The 23,736-nt window shown below is 39.9% G+C and overlaps 1 protein-coding gene across 6 annotated transcripts in view; it reads left to right on the top strand.

Moving 5' to 3' along the window:
* RFTN2 (raftlin family member 2) overlaps nt 1–23,736 on the top strand; it is a 98,709-nt gene that overhangs the window by 55,461 nt on the left and 19,512 nt on the right. For all 6 annotated transcript variants that reach the window (XR_013330669.1, XM_077745769.1, XM_077745767.1 and 3 more), the window contains 3 exons: nt 1,639–1,842; nt 9,481–9,602; nt 10,849–10,952. Coding sequence is in view for 5 of the 6 variants with exons in the window: in XM_077745769.1 (XP_077601895.1) it covers nt 1,639–1,842; nt 9,481–9,602; nt 10,849–10,952 (430 nt within the window). In the remaining variant the exon portion in view is untranslated. The remainder of the gene's footprint in view (nt 1–1,638; nt 1,843–9,480; nt 9,603–10,848; nt 10,953–23,736) is intronic.

Raw genomic sequence — 23,736 nt, 5'->3', positions numbered from 1 at the left:
AAATAACTTTAAAGATTATTTTTATGCTACTTTGCCAACTAGAAACTCTTCCCAAGAAATTGAGACGACTTTCTCATGCATTTTGGCCTGCTCAGAGTTTTCTGATACCTTTGCAGGCATGCTTTAAAAATAGTGCTTAAAAAATAGTGCTACTATTAGAGAAAGTCAAAGACTATGCATACCTTACAGTTAAGAGCTCTGGAGTCAGACTGCCTCAATTTCTTTATAGAAAGGGAGTTGTCATAAGAAGTAGCTAAAAGATAAGGCACTTGGTCCAGTGCCTGCCACGGAATAAATTCTGGATTAAGTTAGCTGCTATCAACTGACTTTCTGATCTATGTTAGCGTTAAAGCTGTACCCACTGGTGTAACACACTGCACACGCACACATTGGCTTTCTGGGTTGTAATGAAATGTGCTCAGTCTTGTGAGCCTGGCAGAGATCTATCGACCATGGCCAGCACAATCTTTTTATGAACAAGCCAGGAGAACTTTCTAATTCATCATCTCATCCTTCCTCACCACCAGTACCACCCTCCCATTTTCTCACCAGCTCCCATTTTCTCACTAGCTAACATCCACCCTGATTTTCCTGGCAGTGTAAAACTTTTAGGAACAAGAGTTGTTGGAGATATGGTCAGAGACCTATTTGCCATCTTCTATGCAATGCTACCTTTAAACTCCCTCTGGTTCCCATCCTGACTTTGATTAGATGGAGTGTCTATTTCTAACCCTTTTGAATTCTAAATCCAATATGCTACCCACTTAATTTAATTAACAATCTTTAGACTCCACTTTCTAAATAGTTTAAATCCTATGTCTATGGCAATAGTTCTTAATTTTGGGTTGGGGGGTGGGGTAGTGGCAGCATGAGGTTGGGGGAGATGCACACAAAAGACCTCTTGGAGAATCTGGTGAAATCCGTGGAGACTCAATCCAGAAAAAAGCACATAACATAGAGGTGGGTCCACAGACCACTCCCCAAGTTAAGAATTTGCCAACTTATTGAAAGTAGAAGATATGACCTAGCAGTTCCATGTCTAAATATATATGCTAGAAGTTACTCCCACATGTGTGTCTAAGGAGACATGAACAATATTTATAATGACAAAAAATTTGGAAACAATGTATATGTCCATCAACAGGAAAATAATAAACTAGAATATTATGTAGCAGTTTCACTAAATGAATAAGGTCTCTATGTATTAATTCCACTCCAACCATAAGAAAATCAATGTGTAGATGCATATATACAATACCACTTTTTAAAAGTTTTTTAAACCAGAGACTATGATATATATATTAATGGGTATATAAAAGCATATTAAAAGACTAAAAGTTTGCATGAGAATAATAAACACCAAATCATTATAGTGCCGATTTCTACAGAACTGGATAGCGAAGACTACATAGTAAACTTCGACTACATCCATTTCTCATTTTCTGGGAAAAAAAACCTGAAGGAAACATGGCACAAGGTCAACATTTAATAAAGCTGAGTGGTGGATAATTTTACTATTCTCCATGCTGTACGTAGGACTGAAATACATGAGTAATAAAAAAAACAATTTTAGGAATCTTTTCAATAAATAAAGGAATTAATAAATAATTTTTCTTCTTTCTGAATGTCTATCCCCAGAATACAAGTTGTATACAATATTCAACGTTTTTGATGATGAATCAACCTGCTGGACCTATCAGGAAGGCATCTTGTCAATGAAAGTAACAAGAAAAGGATCTGTCATTAGTACACTTGATGCTGATTGGCTGGAGTTAACTACGTTTTATTATAAACAAGGCTTGTCTTTAATTGATTCTTTTGTGTGCTGGGAAACATCTAAAGGTACGTTTTCTATTATAATATATTGATATCTAAAGAATTTGACCTGTGTCAGAGTTGGTGGAAATGGTTTTGCCTCTCAAGATCTATGGCTAAACGGACAGAAATTATTCATTATTACTCATTATAATATTCATTAGGAATTAGATTCCAATTATTCCACAGCTATACAGCTTTAATTTAAAAGCTTAATCATAGTGGTAGAATTAATAATGTAATGTTTGCTATTTGGTTGTTACTGTCAGGAATAGACAAACCACTGTGTGATTGACTAGTAGGATTTTCCAAATAAGATGTATTATAATCGTCCAGTTAGAAGGGTTATAATGGCATTTGACAGTTAACTATCCAAACTTATTACACTGTCCCAGATTTGGACACTATCTAACCTGTACTCCAATCTATTTCTGACTCTAAAATTTGTATATAAAAATAATCTTCAGTTCAGAAAATTATATTTACTCTATTTCTTCCTTCCCTTATCTTTCAACTTCCCCTAGCCTTCCTCTTTTAGTTACACTGGGATATGTAATCACTTGTGTCTACCACAAAAACCAAACAAACTTTCCAAAAATTACTTTCTAGGGAAAGTGTTTTTTAAAAACAAATTAGTGCTGGGGCACCTGAGTGGCTCAGTAGATTAAGCTTCCTACTTTTGATTTCAAATCAGGTCATGATCTCACAGATGTGAGTTCAAGCTCTGCATCAGGCTCTGTCCTGGGCATGGAGACTCTTAAAAGTCTTTCTCTCTCTCTCCCTCAGTCCCTTCCCCACCCATGTGCACATGCACACGTGCATGCTGTCTAAATAAATAAATAAGAGCTTAGTGCTAAAAGAAAAGAAAAATTCAGTTAGAAGCCTTGAAAATTACATTAGGAAGGATGAAGGCTATGAAAACCAAGATAATTAACTTAATGAGGTTAGAGGAAAGAACAAAAAAGAAGCAAATGAGATCTCAATATTCTTTAACATCTTTAAATCAGCTTATTACATCAGGGATACCTTAACTAATAGAACTAAAGACTTTGGATGATTATTTATAATTATCCAGAGTCATAGGCCAATAAGTTCTTTTAACTAGCAACCAAGAGTAAAGATCTAACCTATTGAACTACCCAGAAATATGGCCTGGGTATACAGGCCATAGCAGGTGCTCAACAGATAGTTCTTAGTATTTTTGGTTATTGGAAACTTCCTCGAAGTTGGTCTTTAATGGAAACAGAAAAATATTTTTTTAAGTTTATTTATTTTCAGAGAGAGAGGGAAAGAGTGCACACATATGCACAAATAGGGGAGGGGGAGAAAGAGAAGGAGAGAGAGAGAGAGAGAGAGAGAGAATCCCAAGCAGGCTCCACATTCAGCACAGAGCTCAACTCCAGGCTTGATGCTACGAACTGTGAGATCATGACCCGAGTGAAACCAAGAGACAGATGCTCAGCCAGATGAGCCACCCAGTCAGCCCATAAGATTTTTATTTAAAAGTAATCTCTACACCCAGCATGGGGCTCAAACTTACACCTGAAGATCAAGAGTCACATGCCCTTAGTGACTGAGCCACCCATGTGCCCCAGAAGCAGCAAAATCTAATAAGAAGAGCATGGACTTTAGAATCAGATAGACCAGGGTTTAAATCCTATATCCTCTACTTATTAGCTGAGTGATCTGGGAAAGTTAGGTGAGCTCACTGAGCCTCAGTTTCCTAAAAGGGGAATAAAAATACCCCCTACTTTACTGCTGTCAAAATGTAATAAGATACAGTATGTACAAAATGATTCCCACAGTGCCTCACCCACTGCCTTACCCACTGCCGGAGCTTATTCTCTGGTGGTAGTTTTCTTTCCTGCAGCTTGCTGTATGCAACTAGAGTACTTTTAGTATGGATCAGCTACTTGCAGGTCAGCTAATGCTTCATATATTTCTCTCTCTCTTCTCTTCCCCCTTCTCTTCCTTCCAAAAAGTCTAAGTTGGAACCATTTCAAACTTTGGTTTGTGACTAACTGCTGAAGGAAAGACGAGAAATACTCCTTTCAAAATCTCTTTCAGGCATCCCTGCCTTGGGCCTTGCCTGATGAAAATAAAATTAGCCACAGCAGTTGCCAGCCAGAGATTCTGTGGAGCTTTTGTTCATAAAGCCTCAGAAGCTATTTAGAGAGCTCAGGGGAGAATCTCTCCCTCTCAGCAGCTCTGGAATGTCTCATTAGACATTTTACATTGCAGGCCATGCCAAGCCCCTAATGAGCTACCACAGTCTGTGGGGCCTGGCAACTGGGTGTGTCACTCGGGACTTCCCTAGGAATCCACAGGGAAGCTGAGGAGGGGAAATTGTGACCCATGCCTGTGTCACTGTGAGAAGCAAGTCAGAGGAAGCAGGGCTGAATTGGTCGCTTTGTTCTGGGACATTTGATGCCTGACAGCTAAAGCACATGGGGGACAATGCATATTTTGTTTTGTCTTGCTTCCATCCTCTTCCAAAATATTGTCAGAAGTCAGCTCACCATGAGGAATAGAAGCACAAAACCAGACATTGCACAGACATTTAAATACATTCTTCCACAAATCTCATCTTATAAAATATCTTCCTCTAGAAACAGGGAGTGGGGAACAAAACTTTTAAAAAGTTTTCTCCTTTGGTGGGTCACGGTGGAGAGGTTATAAGGACTGTGAAATTCCTCTTCAGTGTCCTTTCCCACGCACTCTCAAAGCCTGATGCTGCAAAAAGCCTCACAGCAGAGGTACCCGGTGGCCGTCTTGCTGTTCTGGCAGCCTGAGTCTTCCCACTGCAAAGGTCTCCTGTATCTGACCTTCTCCAGCATTGCTGGGTCCTCACCAAGCCGGACCTCTGCTGGAATCCCTGCACACACCCAGGGGCTTGCACTGCAGGACAAAGAACTCCAAATGGTCCTAGCTGAGCCAACAAAGATAAAACAATTTACCAGGATATGCAGAGATCCACTGGGTAGTTGGCATAGGTCGGATGAGCAGCCTTGCCAGCTAATATAAAACACACACATACACACCCATGAGGTCCCCAAACTTCAATAGCTTACAAATACCACCATTATCCTCAGAGAACAGTCTCTTCCCACCTTTAGTAGATCCATATCTTAAGGCTACATTTTTATTTTTTCATGAATTTTTAGACTTAAGTTCATTTCGCTCTCCTTACCCCTATAAAAATGCTTGTGTGGAGCTGATAGATGAGATGTATCAGAATGAGGAGTGGGATAGAGTACTGACAAAATGTATTTCTTTACTCACCACAAATATGTATATGCCAGGCACTGGGTTTACAATGATGAACAAAATGGACATCTTCCCTACCTCAAAGCTGGCCATGTGGCATCAGGCAGTCAGGCAGTAACAGGTACAGAAACATATGTATCTAATTTCAAAATGGAGAAAAGTGTTGTGACATTACCTAACACTATATTGTAAGGAGGGATCAGGAGGTCCCGCATAACAAGACACCAATCACATTGAGACTGGAAAGCCAGCATTCAAGAGCCACAGCCAGGCCGTTCTAGACAGAGGAAACACCCCCAGATGTACAGAAACTGTAGGACAGGAAAGAGGAACAGGGAAAAGGTCTGTGTCGCTGGCACAGGGTATGCAGAGAGAATGGCTCCATACAAGGCAGAAGCGGTAACAGCAGCCAATCTTACAAATAATGCAGCAAGAGCTACATGTATTTGTACTCACTGTACACCAGCATTGTTCTAAACACTTCTAATTTATTAACTCATTTAATTCCGACAGCAACCTATGAGGTTGGTATGATTATCCTCCTTTTGTAGATGAGGAAGCTGAGGCACAGAAATAATTTAAAAATGTGCCCCTTTTCGTGCAATTAAGAAAGTGGGGCAGAGGGCACCTAGGTGGAGTGTGTACTCTTAAGAAAAATTTTAAGCATCCTGCCAGAATTTTTATTCCAAGTCATTTCACTGAAGATTTAAAGAGGGAGTTATGGGGGAGCCTGGGTGGCTCAGTCAGTTAAGAGTCCGACTTTGACTCAGGTCATGTTCTCATGACTTCTGGGTTCAAGCCCTGCATCAGGCTGTCTGACAGCTCAGAGCCTAGAGCCTGCTTCAGATTCTGTGTCTCCATCTCCCTCTGCCCATCCCCCACACATGCTCACTTGCTCTCTCTCTCTCTCAAAAATAAACGGAAGGGGCGCCTAGGTGGCTTAGTTGGTTAAGCGTCCGACTTTCGCTTAGGTCATGATCTCGCGGTTCCTGGGTTCAAGCCCTGCGTCGGGCTCTGTGCTGACTGCCAGCTCAGAACCTGGAGCCTGTTTCAGTCTGTGACTCCCTCTCTCTCTGACCCTCCCCTGCTCATGCTGTCTCTCTCTCTCTCTCTCTCCTAGAAATAAATAAAAAATATTTAAAAAATAAACATTAAAAATTTTATTTATAAATCAATCAATCAATAAAAATAGGGAGCTATGAACTGATATGCATTCTTAAAATCACTTCTTTGGCCTCATTTTGGGAAGTGGATTAGAGAAGGCAAGAGTGGAAGGGGGCATGCTGTTAAGAGGCTGAGATTTATTTTGGAGACAGAATGTTCATGAATGAGATGCAAAATGGGCCTCTCCATATGTGCCCTCCAGTTCTCAGAGATAGTCCCAGGCCTACCTCTAGGCAGTGTAATGCCAAAAACGACGCATAGACCAAAAATATTAAAATAGAATGTTACATTTCTTCACATTTACAGAAATGCCAATGTCATATATAGCTGAAATGAGTGTCTGAGCACATGGCCAGACACATAAACCATTCCCTGAGAATTTGTTAAGCCTGTGCTTGTTAAACCAGGGTCCAGGTACCCTGGGGGTATGCAGCCTTGTGCTAGGGAGTACACAGATTCACAAGATAGAACATCAATTTTTTTTTTACATTTATTTATTTTTGAGAGACAGAGTGCGAGTGAGGGAGGGGCAGAGGGAGAGGGAAACACAATCTGAAGCAGGTTCCAGGCTCAGAGCTGATGTGGGGCTTAAAACCACAAATCATGAGATCATGACCTGAGCCAAAGTCGGTCACCTAACTGACTGAGCCACCCAGGCGCCCTGATCGAACGTCAATATTACTTAATATGGGGAGTTGGAGAACTTTACTTTTTTACATAATATGAACATATTTGAAAAGAATGCAAAGATGGCATGGATTTTAAGATATAAACATTAGACTTTAAAGAAATCTTATTCTTGCCACAAATCAACTCAAACTGTAATTGGAGATTATCCTTCAATGGTACTTTCCTTTGATACCAGTGGTATTTGGCTAAAAAAAACTTAAGCAGCAGTGGGTTAGGTCAATGCTTTGTAACTTTTTCATACTATGCACACATAGAAAATGATAATATAGTAAGGCACATGAGTATAAGAGGATAAAGCTTCTTGGGACACCTGGGTGGCTCAGTCAGTTAAGTGTCCAACTTCAGCTCAGGTCATGACCTCAAAGGTCATGGGTTCTAGCCCTGTCTTCTAGCTCAGAGCCTAGAGCCTGCTTCGGATTCTGTATCTCCCTCTCTCTGTGCCCCTCCTCCACTTGTACTCTATCTTTCTCAAAAATAAATTAAAATGTTAAAAAAAAAATTAAAAACAAAAAAGAAGTGACTCAGTTTGGGAACAGTTATTAGGTAACTGTTTACAATCAACTCATCCCATTACCTGGAAGATTTAACACAGCAAGCACCCAAACAGCCACTCCCCATAGGACCTTCCCCGCAACCCCGCCTCACCTCCCCTTCTGTTAGGGAGAATTCTTCAAGAGATATTAAATACTTTCTCCTGTGTAAGTCTCATTCATCTGTGGCTCTGGGGATTGGTGTGGGCGCTAAGAAGGTCAGTCAGGGCCCTGGGAGCTCTAAAGTGAGAAGGGAGGGACATAAGTATAATAAACATATTGAAAAGTGCATTAATCTTATGTTTACAGCTGAATAAAAACAAATGTTCAAGATATAGAGGGCATGTCTTTATATGTCAGTTATATCTCAATAAAGCTGGGGAGGGAGGAATTCAGAGGGGGGAAAAATGGTACAGAATATTTCCAACATTCCAGAAGCCACCTCATGACACTTCCCAGTCAATATCCTCACACCCAGAGAAAGTATTATTCTAATATTCATACCATAGATTAATTTTGCCTGTTTTTGAACTTCACATAGGTTGAAGTACACAGTATTTACTCTTTTGTGTCTGGTTTCTTTTGCTCAACATAGTTTCTGAAATTCCTCCATGTTGCTACAGAGCAATGAGTCTTGCTTTTTTTATTCTTGTGTGGCATTGTGTGAGTGTGGCATGGTTTCATTCCTTTAAACCAAAAGAAATTTAGAAGTACTGGAGTATCCCAACACTGAGAATAAGAAAACAGACACAGAGCTGCAAAACCACATTATAGAATCCCAAAGTAAATAAGAGGCAGATTATAATTAATTACATAACTATCACAGTATATAATTATTTCTAAAATTCATACCCTCATTCTAAAAAAGGACTTGGGACATACATAGTTTTAAAGATGGTCTTGTGATGCTCTAAATTTACAATCAAAAAGATTTACTTCCACTGGTCACTTTGGACAGTGGACAAGTACATTTAAAGGAAGTGGAACATACACTATAATTAGAAAAAAACTAACTCCAACTAGTAAATTAAACTTTACTGGGTTTTGGAGAACCAGTCTGAACAAGGTAAATTCTTCATGGTATTGTACCCTAACTGTAAATGGTGTAAATAATAATAACAATGATTTTCTCCTAAAGTTTATAGCCTGTTAATAAAAATCAAAACTAAAAATTACATTGAAATTATGTTTCTCCTCTTTATTTTTAAGCTTAATAGAGCACTTGAAAATGTTGTAGTTTATACTTTAGATAACTGTGCAGCAGGGAGACTTTGATGCAACACTGTACTGTATAAAAACCATAAAGTTTAGCCAGCACGTGACCATGGGAAAATTGTCTCCTATTGCAAAATAGGAGACAAAAGAACATCCATAAAATCAGTTTAGTTTTCGCCAGCTGGTTGTTGTCAACTATTCAAGAAAATGTCAGAGAGGCCCTCCCTTAAAACTTCCTTCCCAGCAGGAATTCTTTTGACAATGACTTCTGTTTAGGATTTTCCTGTTACCATTCTTCTATTACTTTTTTTAAAGCATCATTGAGGTAAAGAATTGTTTTGTGTTTATATTATTTTGAGGTAATCTTACCTCATATTAGTTTGAATATCACACCTGTAATTTCAAGAACATTTTTATGTTTTCTCTCCAAATGGTGTAATTAATATGCATAAACATATAGGTCAGAAACCAAAATTTGATTTCAGGGTGGTCAGTTCCTGATGCTTTTTAGACTTAGGAAATCCACTTGCTTCTCACTGTATGATATTATTTTATTTTGTTTTTGTTATTGTAGTTTTCATATTTACAGTTTAATTTTAATTCAGTGAAGTATAAAATTTTCTTGACCTTCCCAAAAAAACTCTCAAAGAGGAGGATGTTATTGACTCAGTCAAAACAAGTGCTTGTTAATTTATATGCTTTTCTTTCAGCTTCCTCAAAGGGTTACCTAAAGATGTCGGTGATCTTAGGAGACACTCAGTATTTGCAATTCTTCCTAATTGCATCCCTTTCCTCACAGGGGACCATTTGCCTAAATCTTTGGAAGGATTCTTCATCTATGAAGAAGAAGGTTCTGGAGTTCCAGGTTCCAGTAGGAAAGGAAATGATGCCATCGTAGTAGAGCAATGGACCGTTATTGAGGTAAACTGCAGTTTTCTGACAGTTTAGCTTTACTTTTCTATTTAGTTTTCCATGTTAAAGATTTTCCTTTCTCAATACCTGCAGTGTCCTTCAAACACTTGTTTGTACAGTGTTCAGAATTTTATCACAAATGCATAAACAAACTTTGTTCAGATTTGTGAAAAGGTGATTTCCTTTACTACATGTTCAACTCTGTTGTAAGATAGTAAAACAATTACCTGTACCTAAATAGCAGTAGATTCCCAAGGATTTGGCCTTCTAATCCTGAATAAAGTTCCCTGGCACTCTTCTCTTTACACATGCCATGACAACTGGTTGAAACTAAAAAAAAAAAAAAATACTCAGTCAAAAACTACTATTTTATCTCCAAGCAACCGATGTGACTGACTTTTTTTTTACCTTGTTAATTGACTCTCAAAGGCAAAAATATCCAAAAGTTGTTCTCTCTCTCACCAGGCCAAATATGTACACACAGCATTGTCCTTCCTAATCAGAGATGACATTGCTGCTGATGTTGTGCACTCTGAATTCAGATGTCACCGAATGGACTGCCCTTGAGGTGTACAGACTAAATTCTGGTATATTGTGTTGTGTGTATGAGGCCCTCACTGACAGACTCTTTTATAAACACATTTGCCTTTCTGGCCTTATAAAGGCATACAGAGAGGCAGAGCTCATTTTCAAATAAACTAGAAATCCCACTGAGGGGGAGAAAAGGATTTAGAAGAAGAGGTAAAGCTCCTAGTAAAAATCAATTCCACATGAATAAAAAGCAAGGAATCCAACTCAGCATCTAAGCCCCACTCACCTTTTACTTCCCGATCTTCACTTCCTACTCTTATCCTCACTTCCCAACCCCTGGACCAGTGTTTCTAACCAGTATGGTCTGTAAACTACTTGGATCCAAATCACTAGGGAGCTTTTCTAAATGCAGATCCCCTAGCCCTGTACCTTAAAGTGTGATGCCTGAACAAGACTGAGTGAACACAAAGGAAGGAAGGCCCAAACTCTGGAGAACCAGATGGAAACCTCTCACCACTCTGATCCCCAGTGTGTCTACCTTGGTTCAATGGTTAGAAGGCAGCAAGCAGCAGAAAATGAAGCCCTCAAAGACTGCAGCCGATGAAACTGTACTTAAGGAGCGTGAACTCCCCTTAGTTTAACACCCACCACCCTTTATTGTAATCACTTGTGTTGCTGGTCCTCTTGCCATTAAGGCTATGAGCTGTTACACTTATTCACGCAGGGCTGTGAAATCAAAACGGATTATGGCCCTCTGCTGCACACTCTGGCTGAGTTTGGATGGCTCCTGACAAGCGTGTTGCCTACACCTATACTGAGACATGACAGGTAATGCCACAGTATCCTTACAAACTCTCATTTAATTCAAAATATAGTTCATTTGTTAGATAACTCAATTCAACTAATGCTAATTTAATGCCTACAAAAAGCATTTCACTGAACTTCTAATCTGATTTCATGGACAATGGAGATCAGGTAATCTAATCCCCTCAAGTTATAGATGTATAAACAATAACATCTCCTTCGCAAGGGCATCTGAGTTCACAAGGCAGAGCCGGGCAGGGGTGCAGGAGATTGACTCCTAGCTGAGAGCAGCTCAAGATGCCCACATTCAAGGGGCGCCTGGGTGGCTCAGTCGGTTGAGCATTCAACTCCAGATTTCAGCTCAGGTCATGATCTCACAGTTTGTGAGTTCGAACCCCACATCAGGCTCTGTGCTGAATGTGGAGCCTTCTTGGAATTCTCTCTGTCTCTGCTTCCCTCTTCCCCTCCCCAGCGTGTGCTCTCTTTCTCTCAAAGTAAATAAATATGCTTTAAAAAAAAGATGCCTAGAGTGAAGACTGAGTTGATGTAAATCTGCAAACAGAACTCAGTCCCGTCTGCAGACCTCTTGTCCTCCCCCTTCACACTGTGTGCAAACCAAAGGAGGCAGGAGCACAGGCACTGCTGCCTCAACTTCTCCCGTCCAGTGACGTGGCTGAGTCCTCCCCTGGAGCACCAACTTGTCAGCTGTTTCCACTCAAATAAAGTGCCTACATTAGAACCAAAGTGCCATCACTTCACAGATAACAAGCTTTCCTTTTCTCCTTTAGCTAATCATACTTTTTTTTTCTTTTTTTTAAAAATGTTTTATTTATTTCTAGGAGAGAGAGGGACAGCGTGAGCAGGGGAGGGTCAGAGAGAGAGGGAGTCACAGACTGAAACAGGCTCCAGGCTCCGAGCTGGCAGTCAGCACAGAGCCCGACGCGGGGCTCGAACCCACGAACCGCGAGATCATGACCTAAGCGAAAGTCGGACGCTTAAACGACTAAGCCACCCAGGCGCCCCAACTTTTTTTTTTTTTTAAGAGACAAAAAGAGACAAACCAATTAAGTCTTCTGTATAAAGAGCTTTGCTATCCGATGGAACCAGAGATGTTTCCTCTACCTTCTTTGGCTTCCAGAAAATGATTGAATGCCAATGTGGTCCTGCGTGCGCCAGTGACTACTTGCCGAGGACGGCGCAGTACCACAGGGCATTACCCTTTAGCAACGTCAACTGCGTTTAACCCTCTTGAGTAATTGTCAGTGTAGCTGAAGGAGGCAGCTCCTCCTTTCTCAGTCTCACCCACCCTCCTGCCTTCTCTGGATTCCCCAGTTTAGCAGCCTAACCCTGTACAGTATCCCAACTTCCCCACATACTGTAAAAACATTTGATTGTCATGGCTTAATAATAAAGCCACATCTTCTTCAGGTGGGGAGAGGGACAAAGGCTGATGCAGAGTAAAGATAACTCAAGCTTTGAAAGGAGGGATTAGAAATAAGCAATCTGCTTTTCTTCTCAGGGATCTATTTGTAACTGTTCTCAAGTTGTGAATGATAACATCCTGAAGCATTATTTCCCAACTATTTAAATCTGTGACACAGCTGTCAGGTCACAATACAGCATAATGCTTAGGATTTGGTCTTCAGACTAAGCAGTATGAATCACCTGGGGAGCCTATGCACATACAAATGCTGGAGGGCCACCCCAGTGGAATGGTCAAGAGCTTTGAGGGTGAGACCCATGAATCTTCACTTTCACAAGCCTCTGAAACTCATTACCATTAGAGGAATTGTGCAGGAGGTAGTGAGAAAGGAACTCCTCTTCCCTGCCTTTCTACCCCTCACAGCCATGCCCAAGCATTGGTCTTTCCCACTCCGTGCCCTCCCTCAGAATAACTTGTGTATTTGGCCTTCTCATCTCTTTTTGATGGTTCTCATAGGTGTATACTTTAGGATATCATCTGCCCCATTACAGTTAGCTCTTCCTAAGAGTACTCTTGAGTTCCGAACCTTTCATGTTTCTTTTTCCCCACTGAAAAATATATTTATCATTCCTCCCTCCCATTCACTCAGAGATTCTTCTCTTGTGAGTCTAAATTTTTCCTGGGATGCCTAACTGGCTCCATCAGTAGAGAATGTGACTCTTAATCTCAGTGAGTTGAGTTCAAGTCCCACACTGGGCATGGAACCTACTTAAAATTAAAATGCAAAAAAAAATGTTTTGTCTTGAAGTATGAGTGAGTGACTGGGCACTGCTTAGATAGCAAGCCTGCTGGGCTGGAGCCCCTTCAGCATCTCCTGCTTCTGGTTGGTTTGGGAATGAGGACAGAATTGAGACCGAGTGTAATGCGAAGGGGGAAGGTGGTGGAACCTGGAACCACACTTGACTGGACCCCCTTGTCCTGCACGTCAAACTGCATGAAGTCACAGGCTGTTCCTGGTGAGGAGGAGGCTCACTGGAACAAGAAGTAGCCATACATTGCTTTTGAAGCAGAGGTAGCACCACTGCCCCTCCACCGTTCTAGCTTCTCTTGTACCCTGTTCTCCTTGAGGCGCTGTGGGGTCAGAGTATGCCTTTCAGAGTAGGCACTACTTGTGAAGGCTCAGCTTCATGTGTAATTAAAATAGCAAAAGGGGGGGGCGCCTGGGTGGCTTAGTCGGTTAAGCGTCCAACTTTCGCTTAGGTCATGATCTCGCGGTTCGTGGGTTCGAGCCCCGCGTCGGGCTCTGTGCTGACTGCCAGCTCAGAGCCTGGAGCCTGTTTCAGAATCTGTGACTCCCTCTCTCTCTGACCCTCCCCTGCTCACGCTGTCTCTCTCTCTCTCCTAGAAATAAATAAAAACATTAAAAAAATTTTTTAAAAAATAAAAAAATAAAAAAAATAAAATAAAATAGCAAAAGGGCTAGTTGCTGGACTTCTCATTAAGTGACTGCCCAAAAAATTGGACACAGTATAGATGTCTATCACTATGAATGGCGTGTGTTAAGGCTAAAAAGCTACATAGCGAATTCTAGTGAATGATTAGCTCTGGGACTATGGGTAGGAGACAGGAAAAGTGGGTGTTTCTGCTTTGTCTTTATATTTTTTCTGTTATTTGACTTTTTGCAAGGAATACATATTTATTCTGTGATTTTTCTAAACTAATTTTAAAGAGTAAAACAATCAGTCAATTACTAAAAGGGTGTGAAAGCTGTATCTGCCCTAAAGGAGCCTGTAGCTGGTTAAGCTTAAATTTAGTATATAACCAGACTTGCATCGGGTTAGGGCAGGTCAGCTTATATAGATGAGCAAGTATAGGTTGCACAGGAACGTTAAAAAAAGGCGTAAAGACTGTCAAAGTTAGATGGAATCTTCACACGATAATGAGATTAAAAAGCAGCATCACTATTTAGCAGATCTCCATTCAGAATCTGCTATTTACCCTGGATTGGAGATAGTACAGGGGCACCTATGTGGCCTAGTCAGTTTAGTGTCTGACTCTTGATTTCAGCTCAGGTCATGATCTCACGGTTCATGGGGTCAAGACCCATGTCAGACTCTGTACCGACAGTGTGGAGCCTGCTTGGGATTTGCTCTCTCTCTCTCTATCTCTCTCTCTCTCTCTCCCCCTCCTGGTTGTTTTGGGAGTGAGGACAGGATTGAGACCAAAGGTGGTAAAGAAGAGGTCTCAAGTATGTGTGCACACTCTCTCTCTAAAGATAAATAAATAGATAGATAAATAAATGAAAATAGTAGAAAAATACTTTTTAACAGTAATCACCCTATGCAACAAGGCACACTAAAACAGTGTCTACTGTTCTGTACTCAGGAAGATTGTGCAATATTGATGTTGATTTTAATCCTTTACATCTTATAATTGCGTTCTTCCAACTGCCTGCAAGGTAGACACTATAGGATGAAGGTCAGGGCTCATTGTTATTAACTGGTAACAAAGATTGTTGATAAAACCTGTTTATCCTCTGCCTTCTTATTCTTTTCCAAATGTGCTGTCTCTGCATCAGTCACATGCTTGTCTTAGCTGCTTCAGTACACACAGAGATAGTACTCACTGTCAGTCATGTCATCTTTAAATATAAAGAAAAATACCATTTAAATAAAAAAAAAGGAAAGAAAGAAAGACACCACATACAGTTCATCTTGGTCCAAGTGGAAGATAGAGCCTGAAAATTTTTAGTCTCTACAACTAGAAGAGTCCATGCTGTGAACTAAACATATCTCATTTTAATTACAGCTTTTCACCATTAACTAGCCATGTGATCTTGGAAGTCACCTAACCTCCTTAAGTCTCATTTTCCTCATCTGGAAAATGGTACAATAATATCAACTTTACTGAACTGTCACAATGCTTAATCAAACCCATATCTGCAGAGTACCTATGCAGGTGCTGTGCAAACTAGGCTAATAAATTAGAGCTATTCTACAGGACCTAATCATTTAGCAGAACCAAAATTCCAAAGTTGAAACCAATTATGCAAGCATGATCACTCAGCCTATCCTAAATCAGGATATTTCAGAAAATGTAAATACTGTGATTCAGTATATACTAAATCAGCACTGATGATTACAAGTCAATAAAAGGAGCAGAAATAAATAACAGTATAAAAATATAAGCTTACACATATACTCACACCCAGAAAAAATAATATCTGTCATGACCTTTCTTTTGGGGCCCACATGTCTGAAAACATGACTTAGAACCATTGCCAGTGAAAACTTTCTTCCTTAAATATTTTTGTCTTGTACACAATAGTGTCATCAGCAATTTCACCTTTTCCCCACCCTTCTATCACCTAAACCATAACTTTAATGGTCTGTAGATAAAGTATTTTCCCTTCATTTCTTTCATTACTCAAATATATCCTGTTATTGGATGACATAAAAATATTTTCCCAGTGTGTCCTCACACTGAGGTTATTGCTTCATTATCCTAGGCAGTATCACACCACCAAGATTGAAAGCCACATTGCCATGGAAACATGATAATGTGGTAATCAGATATCACTACATTATTCCAGGGTTATTGCTGTCAGCTGTGAAAATTTGCCAGCATCCCTTCTTAATCGTTATCACTATGTAATTATACAAATGTGCCCAATCCTTTTCTTTTCATGAAATCAACATGAAAATTGACATTAAACAATTCAGAGAAAATCTGGTAGAGGATCAGATTAGCTGAACTAGCAGCTAATATTGCTGCCCTTAAAATAATCACAGAATAAAATGGAAATGGAGCCAAAGTTCCCTCTGTTTGGCTCCCTCAAGCCAGCAAGGTCATTGCCCTCTCCCTGAACAATCATCTGGAAAGAGATATGGGGAGAGGGCATCTTAACAAGAACCCAAGGTGATTCTGATGTACTTTCAGAAACACTGAATTATAACCTTGCAGAGGGAATGTGAAAGCATTTTAGAATACAATATAGAAGAAAGGTGTACACCCTCATTTATTTCTCTGAAGACAGAATTAAAAAGCAGGAGTATTGGGGTACAATGAATCAAGTTATACTGTTCTGAGAATATAAAATGTCTGATCCTTAAGAACAAGATTTGAATACCAAAAAGAGAAAAACTGTCTTCTCACTGTGATGTTAGAGCCCCCCGTCCCTCTTCGTTTTCTGCACCCCTGCAGGAAAGGCTCCACAGCCTCCTGGTCACCATGGCCCAGAAGCATGAGTAAGTCTGTGCAGTCACTTGAGACACTTTCGTGCACCAATGATTTCCTCTCAATCCTCAAGTGGCAGACAAAGAAGAGTTGCATATTTATATACAGTCAGGGGAAGGTTAGGATTTCATGTTTGGTTCATATTAATGCCCTTCTCTTCCCTGTCTAATTTAAATTCTGTAGAAACAGTATGGTGTAATTACTAGTTAAGCTCGAGGTAGTCTTGCAGTGAGCAGCATTTTGATAAAGCCACTTTTATTTTTTAGGTTATTTCTTTATTTTCAGAGAGAGAGAGAGAGCACGCATGAGTGGGAGGGAGGGGCAGAGAGAAGGAGAGAGAGAGAATCCGAAGCAGGCTCCACATTGTCAGCACAGAGCCCAAGGCAGGGCTGAAATCAAGAGTTGGACCTTTAACCAACTGTGCCCCAAGGTCATGTTTTTCGAAATAGTCAATTTGTCTATTGTAGATACCTCCAGTTATCACTTCCTCATCTGAACTTAAAGTTTTGACATTTTGTCAGGCAAAGGGGTTGGAAGAAGCCAAACTGTGGGAATGCTCTTTTTAGTTTTTAATACACTCATATTGATACCTGAAAAACAAATCAGGGTCATCAGCCAAAGGAACTGTGACCAAGCACATAGCTATAAAGATGCATGCTAACATTTAATTAATTTTGCTTTCAAAATGAATTTTATATTTTAAAAGCAAGAATTTACTCATTTATGTATGAGTTCCAAACATTAAATATGGCGATTAATTAATTAATTAAATGATACAAAACTGATCAGAAAATACAAATTAACCTAACAATTCTATTTCCTCTAATCTAATAGATTTTAGGATCATAAAGAAAGCTCTTTATAAAAGTTTTTTTAAGTTTATTTATTAATTTTGAGAGAGTGTGCATGTGTGGGAGGAGGGGCAGAGAAAGGGTGAGAGAGAATCCCAAGCAGGCTCCATGCTGTCAGCACGGAGCCCGAGGCAGGACTTGGTCTTGAGAACTGTGAGATCATGACCTTAGCCGAAATCAAGAGTCAGATGCCTAGCCACCTGAGCCATCCTGGAGCCCCTAAGAGTATTTTTATTCTATAAATGACTAAACAGTTACAGATAAGCCACTCATTTAGAACCATTTCAGTTGTATTCAAACTGAATCACATTTTTGCATTTTATTTGAAAATGTTCTTTCAGTTCAACTCAAATATCTATTGAGTGCCTGATATGTATAAGGCAATATTTTACACATTCTACAGACTGACTCTGGCTTCCAGGAAGGAACTCATAGTCAGCTTGGAGACACAACATCGTTACAAATAACTAATGAAGAACAGCTCATGACAAGTCCTGCCGTGGAGATCTAGAGCATATATTCTCAATAGGGGTGATATTGCCCCAAGGGGGTGAAAATTGGTTATGAGGGGAGGTAAAAAGAATCTTAGATATTACAGTGGTTTGTGGCCCTCCAAAAGGTCATGGAACATAAACACAAACACAGCATATCTTTAGGATTAAAGTTAATGGGATTGGGCGGAATTTGGGGAGAAATATCTAAAAAGTCTCTTTGGAGAAGCAGTAATGAAAAGAGTTAAGTATAAATCAGGTGAATATGCTAGGGGACTTCATTGAAGGAGGAGGGCAGGTCTATGAAAGCTGTGTGTCTGAGGGGCAACTTTAGATCTTTTGAAAGCACTTTTAGAGAGGAGAATACTCCCAGTGGCAGATAGGACTATTTACTATTCCATTTCATCTCACTTAGCGGCACTAGTCTGTTGGTAGTGGCTGCCTGGAACACTATAAAACCAAGGATTCTGAGACTAGAACCAGGCTCAGCAAAAAAGAATGCAGTGATACATCAATTAGTGATGTCTGCCATGTGCAGAGAAGGTAGAAAGTTGAAGTATGGATAACACAAATTATTTCCTTTCTCTGGCAATCTTAAGCAAAAAAAAAAAAGAAAAAAGAAAAAGAAAAAAAGGAAAGTGCAAGATATATTCCAGGAAAAGTGAGAACAGGTGAATGCATTCCTAAAGACCTCTTCTAATTCAAACCCAAAGAATTCAAGACTGATTTTTACCAAAGAATAAATGCAAAAGGGGAGGGAGCATTTTGTCATGTGTAAATCTACAAACACTCCTCATGTCACCATTACATGTACTCATAAAAACAATTTTTCTTAAACACACAAGTAGAAAGTGCACAAAACACAAATGAGTATAATTGTAAACACTTGTGTAGTTTCTACTGGACAAGAAACAGAATATTGCTGGAACCTTGGAAGCATTCCATGTTTTTCCCCATCACATCTACTCCCTTCATTCAGAGATAACTTCCCAACTTTTAGGATAATCATTTCCTTGCTTTGCCCAAGAGTTTTACCACTCTTGCATGTGTATCTAAACAATACAGTTCAGTTTTGCCTGTTTTTGAATTTTACACAAATGGAATTTTATGGTTGGCTCCAATGGTTGGTTATGACAAGCAGTGCTATCCTGAACATGAGCAGGGATGCCCAGTGCATAATGGGCAGAAGTTTCTCAAGGAAATAGATCTAGAAGTGATATTGCTGGGTCATAGGGCATTTCTTTAGCTTTATTAGATAAATGCCACACTCTTTCCAAATGGAATATTGTGGTTTACACTCCTAACAGCAGAATATGAAGTTCCCATTGCTCCAAAAAATATTGTCAGATTTTAAATTTTGGCATTCTAGTGTGCATACGGTGTGATGTCGGTGTGGTTTTAATTTGTATTTACCTAATTACTACTGAGATTGAGAACATTTTCATATGTTTATTGGCCATTTAGATGTTTCTTTTGTAAAGCACCTATTTAAATCTTTTGCCTAATAAATGGAACTTAAAATTCTATTTATTTTAAATTCTATTTATAAGAATTTAAAATTCTATTTATAAGAATTTTTTAATATATATCAGATATATTTGTTATATGTGTTGCAATTATCTTCCCAAATTCTTTGTAGCTCATCTTTTTACCCTTTTTATGAGGTCTTTTGATTAACAGAAGTCTACAATTTTAAAATAGGCAAATGTATCTATCTTTACTCTTCCAGGTATATTTAAAAAAAAAAAAATCTTCCCCTTTCCTGAAGCAGTCAGGGAAGGAGAAAAGTGAATTTTTTATATATTTTATTTTTTTAATTTTAGAGACAGTGAGAGCACAGCAGGGGGGAGGGGCACAAAGAGAGAGAGAGAAAAAATCTCAGGCTCCATACTCAGGATGAAACTCAGATGCAGGGCTCAGTCCCATGACCCTGGTATCATGACCTGAGCCAAAATCAAGAGTAGGATGCTCAACCCACTGAGCTACCCAGGTGCCCTGGAAGTGAATTATTTTAAAATTTGGGTGTAATGAGACATTTTAATATTTCTAATTAACATAGAATGTTCTAAGCTGTAGTTATTATAACCTGGCATGCCTAAAAAGTTAGTTTTGTGAGGAGGAGAAGGAACAGTTAAAGATTAAAAGAGTCATACTAAATTTCCATGACTATCATAGATGTAAAAAGACCTAGGAAGTCTTTTATTTCACCTGCAAGACTTTCCTCATTTGTTATGATTTTTTATGCATGTTCTGGCATCAATACATTATCACAGAAACCAAAAGACCACTTTTTCATAAAGTCTTTGAGTCTTCAAATATTTACTAAGCACCATTTAGGAAGAGGGCTTTCTGCTAATTAACATGGAAAATGCAGATATGGGGAGACAAGATCCTCAGAGAGCTTAGACCTGGTAGGAGGGAAATCTACACCAGCAACAATAGGACCCAATAAAAGAATTGAGCTCTATAGGTGAGTTCCATGGGAGCCCTGAAAAGGAAGTGTTGCTCTTCAGTTGAGGAATCATTAAAGACTTCCTGAAAGAGGTCATCCTTGAAATAAATCTCAAAAGATGGGCAGCCTGGAAAGAGGCAGAGGCGGTGGTGTGAGCATTTTAGGTGGGAGAATGCCACAAGCACGAATTCTGAGACTGGCCATGAGCAACTGTGCAGACATGACAATTCGCAAAAGACAATCAACCATGATCTTGATTTTTATATTTTAAAGAATATAGAAAGACTCTCTCCCACCTGCTCATAAAGTCTAAGTACTCCATCTGTTTCAAAGATGCTTAAAATCAAACAAATATGGTACCAAGCACAAGTTCATGTTGTCCTTATAACTTCCTCCAAAAATAATCTAAAAGCTTAAATATCACTAAAGATGTTATCAAACTGTGATAGAACTGCTTTTTAATTTTGTTTTTGTTGCATGCTTATTTTAAGTAGTGTTTTTCACTCTTAACTGAATTCATGGGGGGGGGATATTTTTAAATATTTATTTATTTATCTTGAGAGAGAGCATGAGTGGGAGAGGGGCAGAGAGAGAGAAGAAGAGAGAGAATCCCATGCAGGCTCCACACTGTCAACACAGAGCCTGATATGGGGCTCAGTCTCACAAACTGTGAGATCATGACCTGAGCCAAAATCAAGAGTCCAACACTTAACCAACTGAACCAGGTGCCTCCAAAGGGGGAATTTTTTAAGGCAAAGCTTTCAATGACCCATCTTACAAACGGTGGTTAAATGCCATGAGGCAAGAACTTGCTCCTGTCTTTCCTTCTCATCATATGAACACCAGGGCCTGTGTGGTCTGTTTAAATAGTCTAATTGGCCCAGGAGAAAATGAACACTTGTTTTTGTTTTCCTCATTATTCTCCACTACAACCCCTGCCTATTATAAGCTGAAATAATACATTGGGAGATGCTACATAAAAATCTGAACTTCTGCAAAGTAGTCTATGTTTACCCAATCATTATAAAGTGTTCCAGCAGAATGGAATTAAATTAGGCCACTCTTCTCTGTAGTCAGGGCTTTACTGAATTCATTCCACACTTGCTGTAGAGATAGTATGGTGTTGTGGGAAATAGAGGAGACCCAAGACAAAACTCAAAAAGTCTGCATCTCAACTTCCTTATCCATAAAATGGAGAAAAGAATAACTTCTCTGCCCACCTCAAAGGGCTATCATAAGAGGGGTGCCTGGCCAGCTCAGTCAATATAGCATGTGACTCTTGATCTTGGGGTTCTAGTTTGGAGCCCCACATTGGATGTAGATATTACTTACAAATCAAGTCTTTTTAAAAAGGTGTGTGTGGTTAAGAAACAATGTGCTCATTACCAAGGAAAATACTCATTACACCAAAAGCACTACACAAATCCAAGTTATCCTCCTTACTTTAGTCCATGAGATCTTCTGTTGTTGGGAAGCCAGTCTCTTTCTTGGTAGTCTGTTGTTGCCATAGCAAACCTCTCTCCTTTAAACAACACCCAAATAGAAAGTCTTCTTTTGTTTTCATATGAAAGGCATAGAAGAAGGTAGGGAAGAGAGAAGGAAACATTTATTAAGCATCCACTGTGCTCCAGGATCTGTGCTAAGAACTTTACTTCTACCACCTCACTGATACTGTTTGGACCAGCTCTGTTTTACGGAAGAGAAATGGGAGGCTCAGAAAGTCTGGGTAACTAGCTCAGCATCACATAGCTAGTAAGCAGCAAAACTAAGATGCAAACCCAGCGTTGGTCTGACTCTAAAGCCATACATGCTGTTTCTACCACACTCAACTGCCTCTCCAATAAATATATCACAGAAAAATGATGTGTCCCCACATTTTGTAGTGTAAAGCTGTAGAGCTGGTCAAAACCCCATTTTCTTTCCCATCTATGGCCTAATTCCTTATACTTATGCTCACCCCCCAGATCCTACAGTAGTGTATACCCACATTAAGAGGTGAGCATAGGGGCGCCTGGGTGGCTAAGTTGATTGAGTGTCCAACTTCAGCTCAGGTCATGATCTCACGGTTTGTGGGTTCAAGCCCTGCGTCAGGCTCTGTGCTGACAGCTCAGAGCCTGGAACCCGTCTTCAGATTCTGTGTCTCCCTCTTCCTCTGCCCCTCCCCTGCTCATGCTGTCTCTCTCTCTCTCTCTCAAAAATAAATAAAACATTAAAAAAAAGAAGTGATCCCTCAAACTTTCTATAAGTAAGAAAAAAAAATTAAAAAAAAAAAAGAGGTGAGCATAATACCAAGACAGAGAGCAGCAAGCCCATGTCCCAGGGACAACAGCAATACTGGTGGCCTCTTCTGTTTCTTCTAGGTCCACAGCTGCCCTCTGGTGTTTGTCTGATTCTAGGTGTGGACCTGGAGCTAACTCAGGCTTTATCCTTTCACTCTACTTCACCTGGTTTGGTGTGGTGAGATGCCTGGACCTAACCTGGCTTTATCTCAGGTCATACATGGACTTTGGCCTCTAGATACTTTCCTGGTCTTCCTTCTGTATTAATGATCCTCCTTTCCCTTCCCCCATTTGGGCAGTCTTATACCTTCACCCTGCTCCCCACCACTGCCTGCAGGGAACTTAGCCCCTCCAGGCCTGAAGTGGCTGACCCATCCCTCATGCTGACAGTTGCATGAGGGATTATCTGCCACTCTCAGAAAGGAAGAACTAGTGGATGGTTTCACATCTTTGCAGACTGTTCCCTTGACCAGCTTATCCTTGAGGCTTATGCTCTTGACCAACACAGGCGGTGCCAGAACTCTTTCACCACTTCTGTGAAAATCTGCCATTTCTCAGAAGCCACTTTCATTTTCTATGACGTCCAAGCATAATTGCCCACTAATAATAGTATGGAAGAGGATGTGAAGATTCTTAAATTCCTCTCAGGAAAATACCAAGTTACTCAGTTAACTAACACATTTTGGATGAAAATTGCTGTAGGGAATAGGAGATGTAGGCCCTGTGCTCTGAGCATCCAGGCATGTGAAACCTTCTCTGGTCCAGTAATGATATCACCAGTCAAATCCCTTCAGAATCTGTGCTACAGGACAAATATTCTATCCCAGCTCAGTAGACAGAGTTACCTCTGCAGCCACTGGAGGCTGTGAGGCACTAATCCTGCCAGACAGTTGTCCCTCTGTCAGGCTTCAGACCTCCGTCCCTTAGTTCTACCATGCTTAAATTCTCTAAACCAAAAGGAGCTCTATGTCTCATGGATGTTCCAAAAACAGCAGGACCTATTTTTTTTTCTCTTTCAAGTTTTTATTTAAATTTTTGATCATTAACATACATTGCAATATTAGTTTCAGCAGTAG

The sequence above is a fragment of the Crocuta crocuta genome, unplaced genomic scaffold, assembly GCF_008692635.1.
Source record: "Crocuta crocuta isolate KB4526 unplaced genomic scaffold, BGI_CrCroc_1.0 scaffold564, whole genome shotgun sequence".
Taxonomy (NCBI): Eukaryota; Metazoa; Chordata; class Mammalia; order Carnivora; family Hyaenidae; genus Crocuta; species Crocuta crocuta.
This window is presented reverse-complemented; position numbering and strand designations above follow the sequence as displayed.